At 34.6% G+C, this 22,487-nt stretch overlaps 1 protein-coding gene and 1 pseudogene across 1 annotated transcript; one reads left to right on the top strand and one right to left on the bottom strand.

Moving 5' to 3' along the window:
* Nucleotides 1–3,167: 3,167 nt before the first annotated feature.
* Nucleotides 3,168–10,047, bottom strand: LOC137818103 (disease resistance protein RUN1). Its single transcript, XM_068621329.2, has 5 exons — nucleotides 9,447–10,047; nucleotides 6,304–7,405; nucleotides 5,893–6,168; nucleotides 5,007–5,783; nucleotides 3,168–3,785 (listed from the first exon to the last, which is right to left on the bottom strand). The coding sequence occupies exons 1-5, from the start codon at nucleotides 9,971–9,973 to the stop codon at nucleotides 3,309–3,311; spliced, it is 3,159 nt and encodes a 1,052-aa protein (XP_068477430.1). The 5' UTR covers nucleotides 9,974–10,047; the 3' UTR covers nucleotides 3,168–3,308.
* A 7,247-nt stretch (nucleotides 10,048–17,294) lies between these two features.
* LOC137819195 (uncharacterized) lies at nucleotides 17,295–21,230 on the top strand (annotated as a pseudogene).
* The last annotated feature ends 1,257 nt before the right edge of the window (nucleotides 21,231–22,487 follow it).

Raw genomic sequence — 22,487 nt, 5'->3', positions numbered from 1 at the left:
CTGGGCTTGTTTCATATTGTTCTTAATTTCTGGAAAAACTGTTTGATTCTGAAAAGAACATCTATAATTTGTTAAAAGCCACTGGAACAGGTTGATTGTGATAGGTTACTCAATTAAGTGTCAAGCTATCAATTGAACCTTAATCACTTGCTTAAAATTGAAGTTTGCAGTTTTGTGGTTCACTGTTCTTCTTCCTAATATTAGTGTGTGTATCTGGAAAATCAATCTGCATAATCTCGTGATTGACTTGACTGTATAAACGTTTTCAAACACAAACAGTGCCAAAATAAATCTGTTCATTTCCAAATAAATTGATTTATTTTCTGTATACTGTGTTAAATACTGATTCTGCGAGAAACTTTTAAAAGATCAATTCACCCCCTCTTGAACTTTGACACTATTAAACCCAATAGTATGGTCCTCTTTCTCCTTCTCTTTACATTTCTACATGCATATTTCATGTATTTTTTGTGAACATCTATAAATTTAACTAATTGATTTGACCACTTGTCTTAATTTCTGTGGGACAAATAAGTTTAGGGTTACTCATATTTTTCGTGAAGGGAATGCGTGTGCTCATAAGTTGGCTAATTTATGATTTATTCATAGAGAATCATTTCATTGGTATAATAGACTTCCATCTAGTCTGTTCTTAGAATTCTTTATGAATAGGTATAGTCTACCTATGTATCGTTTTGTTAACATATGAGTTTTGGTCTAGTCCCCCCATATTTTTGTATTTTTTTTGTTTTAATAATATTTTTTTTCATGTGATGGCAGATGATTGTTGTTACTTGAGGTGTCAGTCTTGTTGAGATGTCAAGTTGCATAATGATGCCTAACATGAAAACTTTTTATAAAAAAAAAAAACTAATTGATTTGACCAAATTTAACTGATCAAATTTTTCTAGTTTATTTTTGTTAACTATTTTAAGTTTGTTTTTTCAATATTCTAATTGGTTGATTTTGTAAAAATATTATTCTAACTCAGATCTTTTGAAAAAAACTTTGAAAGTTCGATTCACTCCCTCTCCCCTCTTAAATTCGACCAACGTTTCTAAGACTTTGGTTTGGTTTGAGAGAGGATTCAATTGCATGTTAGTTGATTTAGTATATAATAGATAGATAGCCATCTTCATGATAATCAATCGATTCCCATGACATATTATCAACCTATATGACGCTAAAAATTTTAGCTTGATCCTTATTTATAGCTAATTTTGAAGTTTTTATCGCTCTCTTATGAAGGTTGCAAGATTCTTTGAGTGGTGTATGCAGATCCTTGGGGAGTAGTTTAAATATTTTATACTAGGAGGTTTTTGGTGATGACACTTTTATGCAGGTCTTTGGTTATGTTTTAGAGGCCTTTTTAGGAGATATGCTGCAAGTTATAGCTTTTGTTCTTCTTTTTGGACTTTTTCTTTTTGTTGTTTTTGAATCTATATCTGATTCGGAACATTAGTTTTAGATTTTTGAAAATTCCATTACCAAATTAAAAAATAACCTGCAATACTTATAGAATCATCTAAGTCGAGGCACTTGTGTATCCATGAAGATCTTCACTTTTATTCTTTAAAATTTGTAAAAGTTATGCCTCTTATGTTCTTAAAACTCGATATAATGAGCTTGACCAGGACAATATGGAAAAAAAACTTGCAACTAACATCATGTTTGACCTAATGGTTGAAAGATACAATAAACTTTCAACTAAGCTTTCTATAAACAGAAGCACCTACTTTTTCATTAGCATAACATGTTCCAATATCCAGTAAATGATCAACATACAATGACACAATGAGTTGTACTTGATTGCTTGACCTTTTTTACATACAAGGTAGCTTCATTTTCACTTAGTTTTTTTATAAGCAATAAATTACACCAAACAAAATAAGAAAATCATATGGAAAACTACAATCCTAAACCCTAAACCTATTTAAAGTTGACTAGAATCCATTCTTTAGGCCCTCCAAGAATACAACTGCTTCGAAGATGAAAAAAGAAAGCAAAAGATTTTACTGAAGCAGTTCTATCGACTAAATTACATTTGCATTTAACCAGACTCCAGAACTTGCAGCAGACCTCGTAATTTAAGCATCTCATTTGCAATAACAATAGCTTTCCCGTTGATAGCCCTGCAGTTTCTTCCTCCTCTGCATTTTCAACAGAATTACCACATTGATCTTCTGCTGCCTCAGTGAAAAAATCTCTGCATAATTACTGCACAATCAACAAAATCTCAATTTCCTTCTTCCTTTGCCGGCATCACAGTCAACATAATGCTTCCTCCTCCTAGGCTAACTTGCCTTTGGCTGCTCCATTGTCCTCTGAATTTTACCACACTGATTGTCCTCCTTCCTCTGCATTTCGTTCTTGCACCTTTCTCCATGGCCTATAAAACTTCCTATTTGAAGCCCTCTGTGCTGAAAGGCTGATGTGCTTGGTCAGGAACCTACTCCTTTGTGCCATCTTCTTCCGGATCTGCAACCTCTTCCCTTCTCTGCATCTTCCTCCTGGCTGTCTTGTTTCTCTAATGTTGAGTCCCCTGCAAGCATTAAAACTATACCCTTGTGAAGCATTTATTTACTTTGAACCTATTTAATCAACCTTTGTCCCTTTGTCATCTCTTCTATCATAGATAATTGACAGCTAGCTTAAAGAATGCAGGCAATTCAGGGGGTATAAAGCCCAATCAGAAAAAGAAAAGTTAAAAGTAGATATTTTCCTCTTCATCCAAGATCACGCTTGCAATTGTGCTATATTAAAGATTTCTTCTGCATCTACCTTCCCTTCTTTAAACACAACTCCGTTCCTATGACTCCAAATACTCCATAAAACTGCCACCCAAACACTCTTCCAAACTCTGTTCTGTTTCAAGTTGAACTGGAAAAGGTAGAACTGTAACAAGTGATTTTTGAGGTCGTTATGGTATGCTTCATTTTCACTTCGTGTAAACTCATAATTTAAAAAGATAATTGTCAATTCTATTATATTAGGTCATTGGTGCCCATTTCAATCCATATGGATCTTTTTAAAGCTTATAGACTTTGTTTTCACAGTCTGAAACAACAAAGCCTTTAGACTTTGGAAACTGTACCCCAAGAAAATACCAATTTTAGACTTGTCTCTCTTTACATCTGTTACAAGAGTGTAACATATACAACCAAATATTGAGATGATCACCAAAGGTTTCCTTCCATATCATTCTTCGTAAGGTATTTCCTTCTTACAATTAGTCAAAACAAAAATTAAGAAACATAGAAGTAAATAAATTGCAGCGAAGGAAACTACGATTCAATTTCATAACAGATTTACCAGTAGTCACACATTACAATTCTCTTTAGGAATCTAAGAAGGGTATTTTCCTTTGGTTCGAGAGAAGGATTCATTTGCATGTCAGTTGATTCAGTAAATAATAGATAGATAGCCATCTTCATGACAATCAATCCATGCCCAAAAGTTACGAAAATCTCTACTTGGTCACCAAATCCTAGCTGTGATATTATGCCTTTCCAATCTTCTTCATTGAAGGAAATTACTGTGTCTCGCTTGTAGATTTGAATGGTGCACTTTGTGTAATTAACTATCAATACACTAAGAAGGCATTTCTTTGCCACTTTTTCAGGGGGTGATAAATAAACAACACACACTAACATTCCCTTCATGAGACAATTATGATCCTGAGGCACTTTGAAAAACACTGAATGTCCTTCACCTGTATGAGTCAACCAAAATGGATAGTTGTCACCCGGGAGAAAAACATCACAAGACTCAATGGTACTCAATCCCTGTACCATATACAAAAAGCAAAGTCATTACCTGATCATGCAATTCAAATGGACTTATCAATATGTCATTCCAAATTACATAGAGAAAAGCTTTATGTAGTACGTAGAGAACAATCTCATAAATAGGAATTTTTTGTGTAACCATGATAACTAAGTGAAACTAATTCATATTACAATTTTGTTACTTATCTGGTACAATATTGCTTCTGGAAAAAGATATAACACTTAGTTGGAATATAGAATCAAACAGTATGCATCCACAGTAAAAATGATATTTTTCACCTTGATGTGCTTAGTTTTATCATGTTAGACATGATTCTTTACAATTGCAATGCATGACATATTATCAACCTATAGAACACTAAATTCATCACGTAGCTGCCCCATATCATGTAAATCTTTTCTAAGCTAGATGTATTGATTTGTAATTAAGATATACTCGAGTTCAACTATGGATTGAGCCAACCAGTCTTGTCTCTTTGAATTCCTAGAGAAAATACCATTACCCTTCTTGGAATTATCTAAGCCAAGGCATTATTTGTGTATCCTTGATGACCTTCACTTTTATTCTATAAATATTGTAAATCATAATTAGTTATGCCTCTTGTGTTCTTAATACTCGATTTGCTACACGGTAATGAGCTTGACTAGGACAAAAATATTGAGATGCTCACCAAATGTTTCCTTCCATATCATGCTTCAAAAGGTATTTTACTTCGCAAGGCATTGGTAGGTAACATATTCAACAAGTATGTTGAGGTGTTAACTGTTGCTTGAAAGGTTTTAGGAAGACTTTTTTCAAAGAGCAAACACCTTGTCATCTCCATAATTGGTTCTTTTTCCTTTCACTAACTCCTTTTTGTTGTTGAGTGTAAGAAACAATCAATTGATGTTGAATTCTGCTTGTTTACAAAAACTTTTAAACTCCCCTACTATGTAATCTGTCCCTTTACCCAATTGTACAAACAATTTCAATGTCTAATCACTCATTTAATGCTAAAGATAAACAATCTCAGTATTCTCATGGTATCAAACAATATAACGCTAGGTGCAGGCTTGTTTGTCATGCAGATCTTTCAATTTATTGAAATAAGTTAACTTCAGGGAGCCATGTGATTATAGAAGGGGAATGACTCTAGAAGAAAGCATGCAAAGGATCTCCTATAGATATTTTTTACCAAGATTAATACTAATGATCAAAAGAAAGTTGACAGAAGGAACCTCTGATATGCTCTTGTTGAGAGTATTGAAGACTTCATGGTAGCTTCCTATTCCAATCAAATAAGGCCTCAAGGAATGCATTGTTATCTGTGATTTATTCGACCTTGTTTCTAATTTAATAGAACTTACGTCATGTACATCATCCAGAATTGTTCTTAATTCTTTAGATAGCTGAAACTCCGTGTCGCAATGCAACAAAACACTACGAAGTTTTGAAAGGCTTCTAAGGGTTGATGCTAGATCACCCATATTGTTACTCTGCACATCTATGGAGGTTAGAGTCGATGACATGCTCGAACATAGGTAAATACCAGATAAGGGATTTAATTTTGGTGACATCCAAGACCAAATGATGGATGGAAAAACATTACGTGATAATCCTTCATGTCCACACAGAGATATATATCCGATGCTTTTTGATCTTACTATCGAAAAGGGAACTTGTTTCACAGCAATATTTTCCGCTATTAAAGTTGTCAAGGATTCCATCTGCACTATGTCTTCATCCAACCTGTCCATCTTCAAACAACCAGAAAGGATTAGAGTTTTCACAGATTTCAACTTGTAGGTTCTCCTTGGCAGATTGCTAAGACTTGTGCAGTCCTTCAAATTTATCAGCAGAAGTTTGCAGAGATCTCCAATGGACTTGTCAAGCTTGCACAAATTTGGGCAATCTTTGAGAATGAGCTTTTCAAGATTAGGTAGTTTAGAAAAGTCTGGGGTGGTGGTCAAGTTTTTGGAATGACTAAGATTGAGGATTTTTAGGCACTCCAGCAGCTACAGAAGACAAATATTTTCATACAGAAGTTAGAGAAAGAAAATGGAAAATGAACTGTGGTGGCAAGTGGCAACAAATAATAATTATTGGCATGTAATATATATATACCTGAGTTTCCTTCCAGACTAGTTTCAGATTACTGTGTTTTAAGTTTATGGCAACAACACTTCTTTGATAAAAGTTTACAGGTATATATTTCAAAGGAAATCCTCGCCAACAGATCCATCTCAGCTGCTTAGAAAGATGCGCAAAAGATCCAGTGAGTTGTACAGAATCAAGTTTCAACAGTTTCAACCTTTTCATTTCCTTAAAAGCACTTGCTTCAAAGCAATCTCTACCAGTTCCATGCAATTTCAATGCCAATCCCTCAATGGTGTCTCTCCCCTGAAATGAATAAGCGCAGAAAAAAGTAAACCACTTTTGTTTGTTTACAAGAAAATGAAGTACAACGTTCTTATGAAATGAAAGGAAAACTCTCTAAAGAAAAGTTTCAAAAGTGTTTATAGAGAACGTTCTTACAGTGTTATTTGTCAATACATCAAGAACATCCTCATGAAACCACAATCGGCTGCGTTTCCCAGGATCCTTTGGTGAACTGTGACGAATAATCTCTCTTCCCATGTCTCGTACCAAATCATGCATTCCAAGTTTATTATTCTCTTCAATTCTCACCAGACTACGCTCTATAAGAACTGTTATTCCAATATCAGCATGCAGTCCACAGCTATTCAGTATCTCCGTAACATAGCCTCTCTCTTTTCCTATAAAGAAACAGCAAATGTCAAGAAATATATCCCTTTCCATCTCATCCTGTAGACCATCAAAGCTTATTCTCAATTTCTCCTGAACGTGATCATTGGGAATTATTCTTAGCTTTGATAATACACTTTTCCAGTCCTGTTTGGTTCTCTTGTGTAAGTAAGATCCAAGCACTTCAAGTGCTAGTGGTAGTTCTCCACAGTAAGAAACTACATTTCTTGAAAGCTCAATGAAGTCTTGTGTCGGAGTTACTTCCCTAAAAGCATGCCAACTGAAAAGCTCAAGAGACTCATTTTCATTCATTTCCTCCACTTTATAAATGTAATCAACTTCAAGCAAATGAAGTAATCGTATGTCTCTAGATGTAACCATAAACACACTTCCTGAGCTTATCCATTTACAATTTCCACATAGGGCATGGACTTGCTCAAACTTAGTCACATCATCAAGTACAAGGAGTGTGCTTTTTCCACGAAGTCTTTCCTCAATCAAAGTGGTCCCTGCTGCGGTACTATTTACCTTCATTTCTGTTTTTAGAACATCTAAAAGAAGTTGTTCTTGCAAATGAATATACCCTTTACTCTCCTGTTCACAAACTTGTCTAATACTTTCAATGAAACTTCTATGGACATATTTACGACGAATTTGATTGTAGATGGCTTTTGCTGTTGTTGTTTTACCCAATCCTCCCATCCCCCATATCCCTATTTTACAACCTTTGTTTGATTGATTTTCAATAAACATAATCACTTCTTTCACACGAGATTCTAAGCCAACTGGAAATTGGGTAATAGATAGTAATGTGTTGTCTAGCTCTGCCAAAACTCCCTTTACAATTTTCTTCACTTCTTCAGCTTCATCCCTTCATCAGACAGAATGAACACAAAAAAGATTTTCAGAAAATTGCAGTGACCACCCAAAAATCTCTATATACAAAAGATTGTGGGAAAATCGCAGGTTCTTCACTTGTTCTCTTTATCCATAAACAAATCACTCTCCCGGATTCACGAAAGACCACGCAGTGGAAAGATAAATGAAGAAGCAGAAAGAAAGAACAAGTACTTATAGCAGAACGGTTGAGAATTTTGCTGGCACAGAATATGGTGCTGTGTATCTTAAAAACATTAGCACTGATTTTGAGCTCCATAAGCACTTCTTCATTTCAAATACTACTTTTTCTTTTACATAATTTATATACTTCAATATACCATTTCTTTTTTTCTTTCCTCTTATCACATGTACCACCAATCATGTATATATTTCTGTATCTCAAAAAGATGATGGGATGTGTATCAAACATTTTTGTTCTGTGAATTGTAGGGTAGAGTTGTGAAAAAACTCCTTTGGATGGCTTTGTTAATAGAGTAATGTTTGTGGTATGGTTTAATTACAATATATTTGGATCCTTTAATTTAGTTATAATGTTCAAATTGTTCCTCTTTATTAAAAAGTTCAATTAGATGTTCTTATGGTTAAAATGCTTCAACAAGTCCTTATATAAAAAGCTCCATTTTGATAAAATTGTTCCTCTTTCTTAAATAAGTTCAATTTTGATACCATTTTTCTTTCATCAATTTTTTTGAAAATTAAGATTAAATTTGGTTTTAAATGAGACGAAATAGAATTCTTTTTAATAATAAGGGGTCCAATAATTGAAACTTTGAATCTAATTGAAGTATCTTTAAAATATAGAAGACTAAATGAAACTTTAATAATAAATTCAAGTACAAAAATAGTAATTAAACCTCGTTATATAGCAGGAGTTAGTATCACTTAGTTAATCAAAATATGATGTTTGTGTCACTTCATTAAACAAATAAGGAAACCAAGTCACAGTTGAAAATCACAAGAAAAATTAATTAACCGTAGAAATCTGATACAAGTGACTATATATGTCTGGATTTTGTTTAGAACAACGATAATTTTCTTTTTATTTAAAACATGTAATCAAATAAATGGTTAAGTTGTGTTTCACAAACATTACCTTTTTCTAAAATATCTCTTCATATATGTTTTATAATTTATATATTAACTTTATTGAAATCGTGTTTTAATTTACCACTGTAGTTTACTTTTAACTAAATTCGTAAATTAAAACATGACTTTCATTTGTTTAAAATAAGCCACGATTTTATTTTGTTATAATATATTAAATAATTATAAACATTTTTTAAATTATATATAAAAAAGAAAGAGTTTAGCTCATTAACCACTGAAAAAATTAAATCAAAAAATAATTATTTATTACGACATTAGTTCCATAAAAGATTAATTAAACTTTTTAATTTAGGGTTTAGGGTTATATATATATATATATGTATATATAATTAGAATTTTGTTAGTAATTAAAATAAAATTCCCTCTAAAAGGTAAAAAGATAAGCTGTATTTTTTTTCTCTCCAAGATTTTAGAATTAGTTTAACTCTACTGTCATTAAACAAAAAAGCAACAATATATATTCAAATTTAAGTTTGCATAAAAAGATGTGAATCGAAAAATTTAAATCTTCTAAAAGTAAAAATGATAGTCATTAAAAAAAATGATATTTCTTAGAGTGAGTTCCAAAACAATTTAAAACAATATGACAAAGAAATAAAGTCATGCTGATAAAAAAATAAAAATAAAATAAAAAATAAACTCATACATAAAAATATAAAAAAAAGTCCTCATATACGTTTTTTCACATTTTTTAGACTTTTAAGTGAACAAGTTAGATAAAAAAAAAAATTTTAAAAAGTTAGATTTAAATCTAAATTGATCTCACAAAATAAATTTTAAACTTATCTTTACTTCAGCAAAAGTGTTCTAAAATCAGAATTACAGTGATTAATATGTTATAATTTGACATGATCTTAACTAATGTGAGATCTCTGTAAAGAAATGGAAGAAAACTGAGCTATTACCTGCATTGCCTCATATCCCAACCAGTAAAATTTGCAACCTGGTAGAGTGCATCGCTCCATCTCACCAACGAATCTAGCAAGATCTTACTCGGGAATGTTCTCACAGCAACTGCTTCCATGGCTTTTCCAAAAGCACCTGTTTGTTTACGAACAACCGATGGAGCGACGTCGTAAAATATGGGCACAACCACCTGCCCTTGACTTCTGTGACATTCTGCAATTTTTGCCAACTCGTCAAGGCACCAGCCTGATTCAGCGTAGTTTTTGGAGAAAACAACTATTGCTATCTGAGACCCTTCAATTGCTCGCAGTAGTTCTGGCCCCAGGTTCTGCCCCTTGTCAAGTCCCGCATCGATGAAAGTGTGGACTCCTGCGTTTGAGAGGGCACTGTGGAGATGAGATACGAAGGTGCTACGAGTGTCTCCTCCTCTGAAGTTCAAAAACACATCGTATCTCCAATGGGTTTTGGATTTTGATGATGAAGAAGAAGAAGAAGCAGCAGCAGAAGCTGAAACCACACATTCCATAATTGAAGTCAACGTCTGTGCTGAAGGGTCAAACTGAGGACTCAAATGGTACAACTGAAAATTTCCAACCGCAAAGAAATAATACCTGTTATGTTACATCATTACTAGAAGTTTATAAGAATAGAAATAAAATTTTAAATTGTGGATTTTATTTTTATTAAATAATTTTTTATTCTATTAGGCTCAATCTCGTAAAACATTCTCAGTTGAACAAAAATCTTTGGTATCATACATTACAAACAAATATTTAAATAAAAAATAATTTTAAGGACAAAAAATAATTAGTTACTATATATATTGACTAAGTTAGATATTATTTTATAAACTAAACAATTGTTGATATCTAAAATAGTTTCTATTATTAATAAAAAATTATAAACTAGTTTTTAAATTGATATCTAACATTAGCTATCAAGATTTAGTTAGTAACGGTTTTAAATTCGAATTTAGTCTTTGGATGAAGGTGGAAGATGACTTGCACAAGCTATAAAGAATTGTAATTCGAGCAAAAGAATGAGGTGAAAATAGTGGAGAAAGAATTCTAGAAGAGGTGAGGTCAACTTCAAGAGGTACCTAGGTTAGTCACAAGAAGATTTTTTTTTTCTTCAGCAATAAGTCACTACAAGATGTGATAACATAGTGTGAACTTTAACAAATAGAAGGGTCTCAAACAATATTTCATTACTCAAATCAAAGTTAAAAATTACAAGAGAAATGCAGTCTAAAATGGGAATTTCAACCTAAAATTTCTTCATTGGCAAGGTGACAAGTGACATCACATTTTTCATGCTCATGATCCTCTCAAATGAGAGGTTGACAAGTGTCATATTTCACATTAAAAGGTAGACACTTATGAATATTTATTGATAAAATAACTATAATTTAACTCCTAATTTATGAATTTGAACCTTTTTTACATATTTTGTGATTATAATGTGAATAAGAATGATTTATTCCCAAATTTGTGTTAATTTTAGGATTCTAGAAGAAAATGGAGATGAAAGAGCTAAAGAAGAATAAACAAGATGAAAAGAGAAGGTTGGAACGCTCAAAACTCGCCCAAAAACTCGCCTAAGCCAGAAGCATTCTAGAAGAACTAGCCCAAGCGAGCCCAATCTCAATCTCGCCCAAGCGAGATGACTCCAGAGAAGTTGTACTTTTTCTCGTCCAACTTGCCCAGACGAGAAGTCACTTATTCTAAGCCCAACTAGTTTAAATATGAGGCATGAAGCACAATCCTAGAGATCATTGGGAGAATAGGAGGTGATAGAAAACATTAGAGGAAGCAGGCGTCAAGGAGAAACATCATGGATCTTCTTTTCTTTCTTTCCATTCTTGTAGTGGCCAACATGAGTGGCTAATTCTATCCTTTGGTATTGAGAGTAATCTATTCAAATTCTGTATTTAGGTGATATTTAATTATAATATTTTGTTCTTAATTGATGATTGATATTGTCATTTTATTCGTAAGGCTTGTTTACTATGACGTAAGATTTGATTGAAAGTAATTTCTAAGTTTCTAACCTAAATGATAATGCTTAATATGTTGAAATGTTAGGAATAGATTTGAAATGTTAATTGCTATCAACATCTAATTCTAAGGATAAAAAGTTTCTATAAATATGCGATGAATCGATATTTAGGAGACTATCTTAATAATTTTATTTAAGAGAAATCGATATAAATAAATTTTATATGGGCATCAATTTAATTCAAAGGATAGAATATTATTATGCTTTTCAAAATACAAAAGACTGAGAAGGATGAATCCCAATCCCAATTTTTCCAATTGAATCAACAACTCTTTACTTTGCTTTATTTACAATTCTTGCATTCATACACACCAAACATCCCACAAACTTTTACTTATTGTTTTCTATTTAGTGAATCTTATACTTGATAGTTCAACTTTTCCTTGTGGGTTCATTATTCATCTTTAGGGACAAATTATTATTTTTGACATGGTACACTTGACGTAAAATAGTCATCAAATGTTTTTTCCAAAAATTGTATTAATATACATTATTATAGGAGTAACATTTGTACCCATTGTTATTTGGCCAAGTGATGAATGCTTACGAAAAGTGCACTTGTTGTCAAAAGTAATAATTTGTCCCTAAGGACGAATATTCAACCCACAAGGAACCGTTGAATAATTAAGTAAAAGATTTACTAAATAGAAAACAAAATAATAAAGTTTGTTATGATTGCAAAAGAAAGTAAGTCAAAGTGTTTGTTGGTTCAATTGTGATCCTTTTATATCCTAGAGAACCAAGATCCAGGTCTTCCTATCAGGCCTTAGTCTCCACCTACCATGAGATACAAGGATTGGTCTACTTACTTGAGGATCTGTGTATACTCCCTGCGTATTGCAAGCTTCTTTTGCAACAATCAATTAGCAAGACACATTGCACACAACAACATGTGGTTAGAGAAAAGCTTCAACAACAATTATTCCACCTTCTTCCCATAAGATCTGTTGAATAGCCCGTTGATGTGTTTACAAAATATTTGGATAATGATGTGTTTCATAAGCTTGTTTCTAAGCTTCGAGTGTTAAGTATTTACACTCCATCTTGAGAAAAGGTTTTGCATTTTGCTTTGTTTCTGTGTTTGCCATTTTCTGTGTTTGTACCTCTTTTGGGCCATCCCATTATACGTGGCCATCTTCTATTTTCTCTTTGCATGTATGTAAGGTTGCATATACAACGTTTGCATAATGTAAATAATATTAAACAATTCAATTCATAAATTTCTCTCCTTCTATTCACGTGCTCTGCTTTCATTTTTCTTCACTAGGTTTTTGTTCAAGTTCATCTTTGATAAATGTCAAAGAGTGTGGATTGTGGTTTTTTACTCAATGGTTGTAATTTGATAGTAGGTTGAATTTACAAAAGAAAAATAATTAGGTGATACGTAAGCATGAGTGGTAAATTTAAATGATTGGTATAGATGAGATCTACCATAATAGGCGTATACTAGATTCTAGGCAATGAAATAATGTATGTGTTATGAAAACATTGATGGTTGTGAGATTTATGATGTGTGTATAGGTTATTGATCGGTGTGTCTTGAAGAAAGATAAAGCATAAAATGCACAATGGTGCAATTTATTGGTCACTGCGCCTTGAAACAAAAAGAATGTAAGAAGAATAATGCAACAATACAATTTATTTATTAGTGTGTCCCGATAAAAATTAGTGTAAGTTACACTTAAATGTATGATGGAGAGCACAAATGCAGTATTCAGACAAGATTATATGAAGATTTAAGGATTTGATATTAGTAAGTAAACTATTTTTACCGAAGTTTACTGTTGTCAATTACTAACCAGCTACTTTTAATTGCCAACTTAACCTTTTAATGTAATTTAATGTAATTTACTGATAAGTGTAATATTACATATAAAAAGATATACACTTAAGAATATGAATTATTTTACATATTTTCTATTATTATAAGATGAATGTGAACAATTTATTCCTAAATCTATGTTAATTTTAAGATTCTAGGAGAAAATAGAGATAAAAGGGTGAAAGGAAAATGGACAAGATCAAAAGATAAAGTTGGAACAATGAAAACTCGTCAAAACTCCCCCAAACTCGTAAAAAAATATGAACCATTTTAAATATTTTTTATTATATGATGAATGTGACGATATATTCTCAAATCTGTGTTAATTTCAAGATTCTAAGGGAAAATGGGGATAAAAGGGAAAAAATGAGAATGAACAACATGAAAAAAGAAAGTTGGAAATTGAAAACTCGTCAAAACTTCCTCAAACTCGCACAGGCTCGCTTAAGCGAGTTTGACAACGAAGTTATTTTTTATTTCCGTGAAAATCGCTTGAGCAAGTAATATCTATCTTGAGTGAGTTTGAAAACAAAGTTTGTTTTTTTTCTCCACAAACTCACCCAATACTCGCCCAAAGCTCGCTTAAGCGAGTTCACTCCAGTGAAGTTGGACTTTTTATCGCATAACTCGCTTGAGCAAGTAATATCTTGCATAAGCGAGATTTCACTTAACCCAAGCCCAATTAGGCTAAGTATAAGGCGTGAGGCATAATCCTAGACATCATTGAGAAAATAGAAAGAGATAAAAAACCTTAAAAGAGGCAACCGTTAAGGAGAAACATCTGGAATCTTCTTTTATTGCTTCCCATGCTTGTAATGACCAACATGAGTGGTTAATTCTTCCCTTTGGAAATTGAAATTTTATTCCCAACTTTGGTGTTAATTTCAGGTTTATAGGGAAGAATGGAGATGACGGGGCAAAACAGGAATAATATAAGTTAAAAAGATAAAGTTAGAAGGTTTAGAACACACAAAAAGCACAAAAAGTCCAACTCAACAGCAGAGCAACTCGCTTAAGCGAGCTCATTCTCGCTTGAGCGAGAATGCTCCAGTGGCATTATAAAAAATTGATGCCTTTCTCGCTTGAGTGAGCTACATGTCGCTTGAGCGAGAAAGTGTCAGAAACATTGAGCCATTTTATGTTTTAAGCAGCAAGTCCATCGGCGCGATGCAAGAAGTCACTTCACCCTAGCAAATTAGGTTAAATAGGGGCTTGAGGCACAACTCTAGTGTGCCAGATCAAGAGGAAAACACCATTGAGTGACTTGTAATCTAATTGGAGAATAGGAGGTGTAGGAAATATTGGAGGAGGCAACCGTTAAGGAGAAACATCCTAAATCTTCTTTTCATGTCATCCTTGCGTGTACTAGTCATCATGAGTGGCTAATTTCACCCTTTAGGATTAGGAGTAATTTGTTCCAACTCTTACGTATTGAGGTGATATTTAAATATAGTATAATGTTTTGTTCTTGATTGATTATTGGTATTGTTGTTTTGTTTCTAACTCTTGATCTAGAATCTTAAATGTGACTGGAAAGTATTTTTATGGTTCTGACCTAAACAATAATACTTAACATATTTGAGTGTTAGGAATAAACTTGAAATGTTAATTGTCAACGTCTGAGATTGACTCTAAGTTGTTTTAATAAATATGCGAGGAATCAATATAAATGAATTTTATATGATATAAATGAATTTTATATCGACATCATCAAAGAACATAATTTTACCATGCTAATCAAAATACATGAGAGTGAGAAAGATGAAACCTAATCCCTATTTTTCCAACTTGAAGCAACCAATTCTTTGCATGTTTTCTTATTAATCATTGCCAACACAACCACTTTCAACACACTTTTTATTGTTTTGTTTTATATTTAACGAATATTTTACTTGATTAGTCAATTGTTCCTTGTGGAATCGATATTCTTCCTTAGGGACACATTATTACTTCTGACAATGCGGTGCACTTGCCGTATAAATTCATCAATAAACAAAGAAAAAGGACCCTCTGTAGGAGACCGACCCATACATATGGTATCAGTCGTTCGAAAATAATCAGCAGCCAAGATACCATCACTGGCGTCTGGCTTCATAATGGTATACTTCTCTATAAAAGAAGAGACAGAACGTCGGTCCAGGAAAGTGGAAGCAAACCCAGTCACCTTAGGGTCTACCCAGTCGAGCCCCAAGAGATGGGACGACTGTTCCAAGGGATATGACTGATCGACAACACCTTTCGGGTCATCTACCCTTACAACATCCTCCATGGGGGTAATGTTTGGATTGCCCCGACCGACAGGGGCTCGATCGTGGAAGAGTCAGAAGAAGAAGGAGACGAAGACGAAAGAGAAGAGGGCGAAGAAGAAGACAAGGAAGACATGACTAACCTCTCGGGTAAGGAAAACAACGCGCTAGGATTCGGTTTTCAAATTTCTAAGCAAGGAAGCAATATCTCAAAACAGTGAGGGACCACTATTTATAGCCTTTACAAGGGATGGGAGACGGAGCATCACCTTCATCTCAATCGTTAGATCTTCCTATCCAACGACCCTCAATGAATGGCGCCAAAATATTAAGTCATCATTACAGATCATCTCACGCATTTGGTGCCACCAACTTCACATCCCACCTCGGGAATCCCAACCGTTACACCGACCCTAAATAAAGACTCTTCGGATTAGACATCCTCGAGCCTGGGGACAAGTGTATCGGTACAATCAGCACGACCGAGACTATGACTCAACACCCGGTCCAAAACGACCGATATGACCAACAACGAGACTAGCTAACCTAGCGTTGGATAATCTCCTTTTATTACTCCCATTAACAACAATAAGCCCATAAAAATAATATAAATTAGCACAAATCCCAAGAAATCAGGTATGCATTAATCTAATCCTAAATATTGAGTGTCGAGTGTTGAAGATTAACTTGAGGGTCGAAGTGAATTTTGCACGTATCATCCGAGTCCGAAACAAGCAAGGAGGTGTGGAATAGTGAGTGGGAAGGTTCGGCCGAAAAGGAGTGAGGTGCAGACAGGCCGACCGAAGGAGGAACCTGAATAGTTCTCTTGGTTCCAACCTCGTTCGAGAGCAATAACCATTGGAGGAGATGATGTGGTACATGGCTTGATGAAAAAGCAATTGCTTCCAATTTCTCTTTTGTCACTGTGCATCAAAGACATTTCTTTCTTGAATGGTGTGGGGCTTCAATATCTGATCTCTCTTGAAAATCTACATATTGCAAACTGATTGAACCTTAAGTTGTTGCCACAAAAGGAATTGCTCCCTTTTTCCCTTTCTTTCCTTAGCATCAGTGAATGTCCTCTATTACAAGAGAACATTGCAAGGAATGGAGGGATGAATTGGCCTAAGTTCTCATATTCCATGTGTCAAGATTAACCAAAAAAAAAAGTATCCATTTCATTACATATTGAAAGTATTGGTTCTTAGTTTAACAGTTCTATGGATCGAAGTTGGATTAATACACCACAAATAAGTGATACTTATGAAAAAGGGGTGAAAGAATTCATACAATTTGCAGAACATAATGCCGTTAGTTGTAAGAATGGAATACAGATAAGGTGTCCTTGTGTCAATTGTTTAAATGGAAGGATATTGAGTGTTTCCGAAATAAGAGAACATCTTTTGTCTGATGGATTTTTGAAAAGTTATACAACATGGACGTGACATGGTGAATTGTTAGACTTGCCAAGTGTGCGTGGAGCTTCGGAGGAAGTTCATTTCTCAATGGATGATAGATTAGAAGACATGATTCGTGATGTGGGAGCAGAATCTTTTGCTAATGCAGTTTTCGAAAATATGTCTAATGATGCAGAGACTCCTTTGTATCCTGATTCAACTAACTTCACACGATTATCAGCAGTGTTAAGGTTGATGAATTTGAAGGCAATGAATGGATGGACTGACAAAAGTTTTACAAAATTGCTTCAATTGCTTAAGGACATGGTTCCATAAGGAAATACCTTGCCTAATCGAAATTATGAGGCAAAAAAAATACTTTGTCCAATGGGTATAGAGTATAGAAAAATACATTCATGTCCTAACGATTGTATTTTATACAGAAATGAGTATGAAGATTTAAGAAGATGTCCCAGTTGTGGTTTGTCACGTTATAAGGTTAAAGTTGGTCAGAATGATGAAATTGATGAATTCACAAAGGAAGGTCCTCCTGCTAAGGTTGTTTGGTATCTTCTAATAATTCTAAGGCTTAAGTGTTTGTTTGCAAATGCAAATAACGCTAAAAACCTTAGGTGGCATGCAGATAATAGAAAATGTGATGGACTACTTCGTCATCCTGCTGATTCTTTGCAGTGGAAGAATATTGATAAAGAATTTCCTGAATTTGGAAAAGAATCAAGAAACTTAAGACTTGGATTGGCAACTGATGGAATGAATCCCTTTGGAAATTTAAGTAGTAATCATAGTTCATGGCCAGTTTTGTTAGTGATTTACAACTTACCTCCTGCTTTGTGTATGAAGCGCAAATACATGATGTTATCTATGCTGATCTCTGGTCCAAAACAACCTGGAAATGACATAGATGTTTATCTTAATCCACTGATTGAAGATTTGAAGTTATTGTGGAATGAAAGGGTTGATGTGTTTGACGTGTTCTTAATGAGCACCGTGGACGACATGAGCACCCTGGACGTGTTCGTGTAGCTGGGTATGGGGTTGGGATTCACTCATACTTTGGACCTTCATCACATAGCAAGGAACAATCGTCCAATCAACCTAGCCAAGAGTATTTTCTACAATTACGTGAGCAGTTAAAGGCTGAGGTAACTCAAGAGCTTAAAGAAAGTTTCATGGAGGAGTTTAATGTGCGAATGGAAATGGAGTTCAAAAAGCGGTAGGAGGGTTTAGGACTCCCTCAGCAACCACCTACTATGGTAGAAGATGAACCAGCTGCGCCTCCTATTAAGAAAGTCAACACTAAAGGGAGTTGTTCGGCGGTTGATCTATCAGGGGATGACTTTGGCTCAACTAGCCAATGCGAGTTATATGTTGAGTGTAATTCTTTGACCCGATTCGTTGCCTTGGGTAAGTGTTATGAAGGGGTCAAAATGTTACACAATGTGTCTCTTCCTTCTAATTTCATGAAGGTCACAATGGAGAAGGTCCTTAATGGTGATCTTGCAGTTCCTGTGCCGACATCAGAGGTCACAATTGTAGCAGAGGCATTACATACTTTCGTTGCCTAGACATCTCGTCAGACCTATAGACTCTATGGTATATCTTTGCACTAATTCTAATAGAATTATATATTAGATATATTACATTCTAACTAATTTAAGTATTTGTTTGTTTGTTGATGAGTAGCAGGAACCTAAGACAAAATTGCCTCTGCGAAAGAAGAAAATATTATCCATTGATGATCCTGTGGCGGCATTGGTGGAAGTTGCTACAAAATTAGATACAATCGTCTTAGAGGTTCCATGGGATGCCAATGTTTTTGGAAGGCATAGTAATCTACCGTTGTATGTTCACATGTCTGATTTGTTGGACCTTGCAGCCAGAGATCAAGAGATTAACGTAACAATTATGCAATTATGGATGATGTAAGTTCAAATATTAAAATTCTTATACTTTTGATTTATTAAATATATTAGTACTAACTTATTGAAATTTAGGTATCTTTTTAGATTATGCTTTGATGAGGGGAAACACAATATATATGGGTTTTTAAACCCTCAAATCACTCAATCAATTGGAAACATGAAGTCGGAAACACAAACATACATCACCACTGCCTTAAAGAATGGTGGAAAACACATTTATTTTGCCTCGTACATCCATGAGTAAGTTCTTATTTATTAAATAAGTTTTAATAAATTATTGAAATAAGAGAAACTAATTAACTTATTTGTTATACAGGAGTCATTGGCAACTATTGATCATGTCTGTTCAAGATCATACCGCTACATGGTTTTGCTCCTTGCATAAAAAACCTCCTACCTATTTTAAAAACATTATAGATAGGTACGACAATTTCATTTAACATTTATTATTACTTATATATTATATAATGTTATGTATTCTAACATGAAATCTTATTATTTTAGTGCTTACTCTGGATATAATATGTTGTGTGGGAGGAGAACTTCAAACGCACAAAAACTCACTTGGATGTCCCTTAAGGTATTTAAAGTATATTTGTTCACTTAATTTAATATGTTTCACTCATTCATTTAATACATTTATTTTCACATGCAGTCCAACAGGCAACGTGGAAATTATGAGTGCGGTTATTATGTTATGCAGTGGATGTTGACTATTTTGCAAGCTGATATTAAGAAAGGTTGGGATAAGGTTAATACAATAAACACTTTAAAATTTGAGATTTATTATTCATGCACTAATTTAAAAAATTTCAAATGTCACAGTTGTTCAACGAGTATTGGAGTATGTGAGAACAACATGGTCAAAGTATTTTGTAACCATGTATAACACTCTAGTATAGATAAATCATTAAAATGACAAATTTTTTCATATAGTAGCAAAACTTTTTTATATAATGTTATAATTTGTTGTATGTAATTTTTACATTTAAATTATGATTTTAAATGTTTTTATTTTCTGGAATTGAAAATTTTATGCAGGTTTGAGATTTATTAAAAAACAAAATTAAAGGGTTAGGGGCAATCCAAGGAGAGTGCAGTTTTGGGAACCGGTAGTGGACAAAGTTAAAGCTAGACTTAGTGCTTGGAAGGGGAAATGTTTATCGTTTGCAGGAAGAGTTTGTTTGATCAAATCAGTGTTAACGGCTATACCCTTGTTCTATCTTTCATTCTATAAAGCCCCGATATCAGTTTTTAAGAAAATTACTAGCATTCAGAGAAGGTTACTTTGGGCAGCAGAGAAAGAACAAAGATATATATCTTGGGTTCGGTGGGACAGAGTGTGCAAAGTAAGAGAGGAAGGGGGTTTGGGAATTAAGGATGTTAGGTTGTTTAATCGAGCCCTGCTAGCCAAATGGAAGTGGAGATTGATGAGTGAGGAAAAAGGGTTATGGAAAGAGGTTTTGGAGTCCAAATATTATAGTAGAGATAACAGGAATAAAGACTATGGCCACTGTCATTCTTGGTGGTGGAGGGATCTTTCCAAGGCTTGCGGAGAGGAAGAGGGTGAGGGTTGGTTTCATAATCAAGTTGCATGGAAAGTTGGTTCAGGGGAGCAAATCAGTTTTTGGGACGATGTCTGGATGGACAATAAAAAGCTTAAACAGCTGTTTCCCAGGTTGCATACCATTTCTTTAGATCAAGGAAAGAAGGTGAGTGAGGTAGGCTATTGGGAGGATATGGAGTGGTCATGGAGGTTAAGGTGGAGAAGGCCTAGATTTGAGTGGAAAAGTACTATGGAGGCAGATTTGATGAATCTGATTACAAGGAAGAGGCTGACAAAGGAAACCGAGCATGTAATGGTGTGGAACGGGGATCCAAATGGAGTTTTTGCAGTGAAATCTGCATACCAGTATTTATGTCACTCTATCACTGGTATATCACATAACGGGTTTTCTCTCCTTTGGCAAGCTAAAGCACTACCTAAGGCATTGTACACTGCATGGAGGGTTGTGATTGGGAGACTTCACAATCTTACTAGGAGAGGTATGGTCGTCAGTCCCACGCTTTGTGTTTTTTGTAAGGCAGCGGAGGAATCAAGTCATCATATCTTTCTATCTTACTGTTCTGCACAAAAAGTGTGGTCTCTCTGTCTCAGGTGGATAGGTATTTTGTCTGCTCAACATAAGGATCTTCTGAACCATTTTGAGAGCTTTCACCTAGTTCATTTAAACCACAAACAAAACCAGGCTTGGAAGGGAGTATGGGTTGCGATTATCAGGAGTATATGGGAACAGAGAAACCTGATTGTGTTTAAACAAGGGGTAGTGGATGTTGAAGAAATATTTCATTCAGCACAATTATCTGTGTGGTTAAGGCTGAAACATGGGACTTGTGTTTTTAATTATCCTTTTCTGACTGGATTATTAACCCCATTCTGTGCCTACAAGGTTACTAAACTGAACTGTAGATTGTTGTTACATGACTTAGAAGAGAGGGGATAACTAGAATGGAAGAAAATCAAGATATGTTGGAGTGGAATCCTGGTTATGGATTGTTTTTAAAAACTGGGAGGTTCGGATGGTTTGTGCACAGCGGAGAACCAGTTTTGGTGCAGGAACATATTGGGCAACAAGTCTTCTGATGTTCACAGGGGCCATTGAAGCGGAACTATGGGATTATCAGGCGCTCAAGGAGTCTAATATATGTAAACAAAGGAGCGTCAGTGGTGCAGGGGAAGGAAAGCAGAGCGGAAGAAAGATAAACACTGTTGTTTAGTAGTATAAAAAGGAAGAAGGAGGTCCTGATGAAGTCAAAAGAACCTATGTAGTTACTCTCTATCTATGGACCTAGGACTAAGACAGTAAGCGGTGGTGTGTTGGCTTTTTAATGTGGGGACAAGTGGTGGCACTGCTGAGACTATTATTCTTTCTTAGTGGTGAATTCAGGGGTTGTCTGCTAGGAAGGGGCCACTCTTTGGAGTACGTATTTTTTGAATCTGTTGAAGTGTGATGCAGCTGCTGAGGTACCAAAGTTGGGTTCAGTAATTTGGTTATGTCATGAAAAGTGAGCTTGTACGTGGAGCTGATTTTAATTCTTGAGTGCTTCTTAAAGCTGTGAATTTCTAAGAGGTAAGTGCCGAAGCAGGGAAGTCTTGGAGGAGTGAATTGGAAAGGAGAGAATTGTATTTGAAGTTAGAGCTGCACCAAACTTGACACCAGCAGTACAACAACTGGACCTTGATGGTTTGAAGGTGGTGGTTCGGTGTGATGTCCGGGGTAGGATGAGACTATCTCATGTAATATGGGATAGTTCAAGGTGCCAAGGTGTGTGAAGAGTTGACCCCGTATGGTGGTTGTGGTGAAGTGGGATTGTTTTTCATGCTGCTGTGGTGAGAAAGTGGGCATATGTTTCTGCTCCTTCATATGTGTTGTGTTCCCTTTTTTCACATAGAAGCTTATGTTTGGGTAGTTGTTTTATAGGGTCTTATCTGTACTTTCTCTACCCTGTTTTTCTAAAGCTTTGGTAGGCTAGATTGTGATGGTTTGTATAAGGATTGGGATACCCCTGAAGT

Source organism: Phaseolus vulgaris, chromosome 10 (genome assembly GCF_051622355.1).
Source record: "Phaseolus vulgaris cultivar YP4 chromosome 10, ASM5162235v1, whole genome shotgun sequence".
Lineage (NCBI taxonomy): Eukaryota > Viridiplantae > Streptophyta > Magnoliopsida > Fabales > Fabaceae > Phaseolus > Phaseolus vulgaris.
Note: the sequence above shows the minus strand (reverse complement) of the source record. Positions and strands in the feature narration are given on the sequence as shown.

What these genes read in the sequence shown, in the direction of transcription:
- LOC137818103 (XM_068621329.2), bottom strand. Translation starts at nt 9,973, where the DNA reads ATGGAATGTGTGGTTTCAGCTTCTGCTGCTGCTTCTTCTTCTTCTTCA. An exon ending in TGGGATATGAGGCAATGCAG is followed by an intron (nt 7,406 to 9,446) that starts GTAATAGCTCAG and finishes TGTCTGATGAAG; the next exon opens with GGATGAAGCTGAAGAAGTGA. An exon ending in TCAACAAGAGCATATCAGAG is followed by an intron (nt 3,786 to 5,006) that starts GTTCCTTCTGTC and finishes TATATGGTACAG; the next exon opens with GGATTGAGTACCATTGAGTC.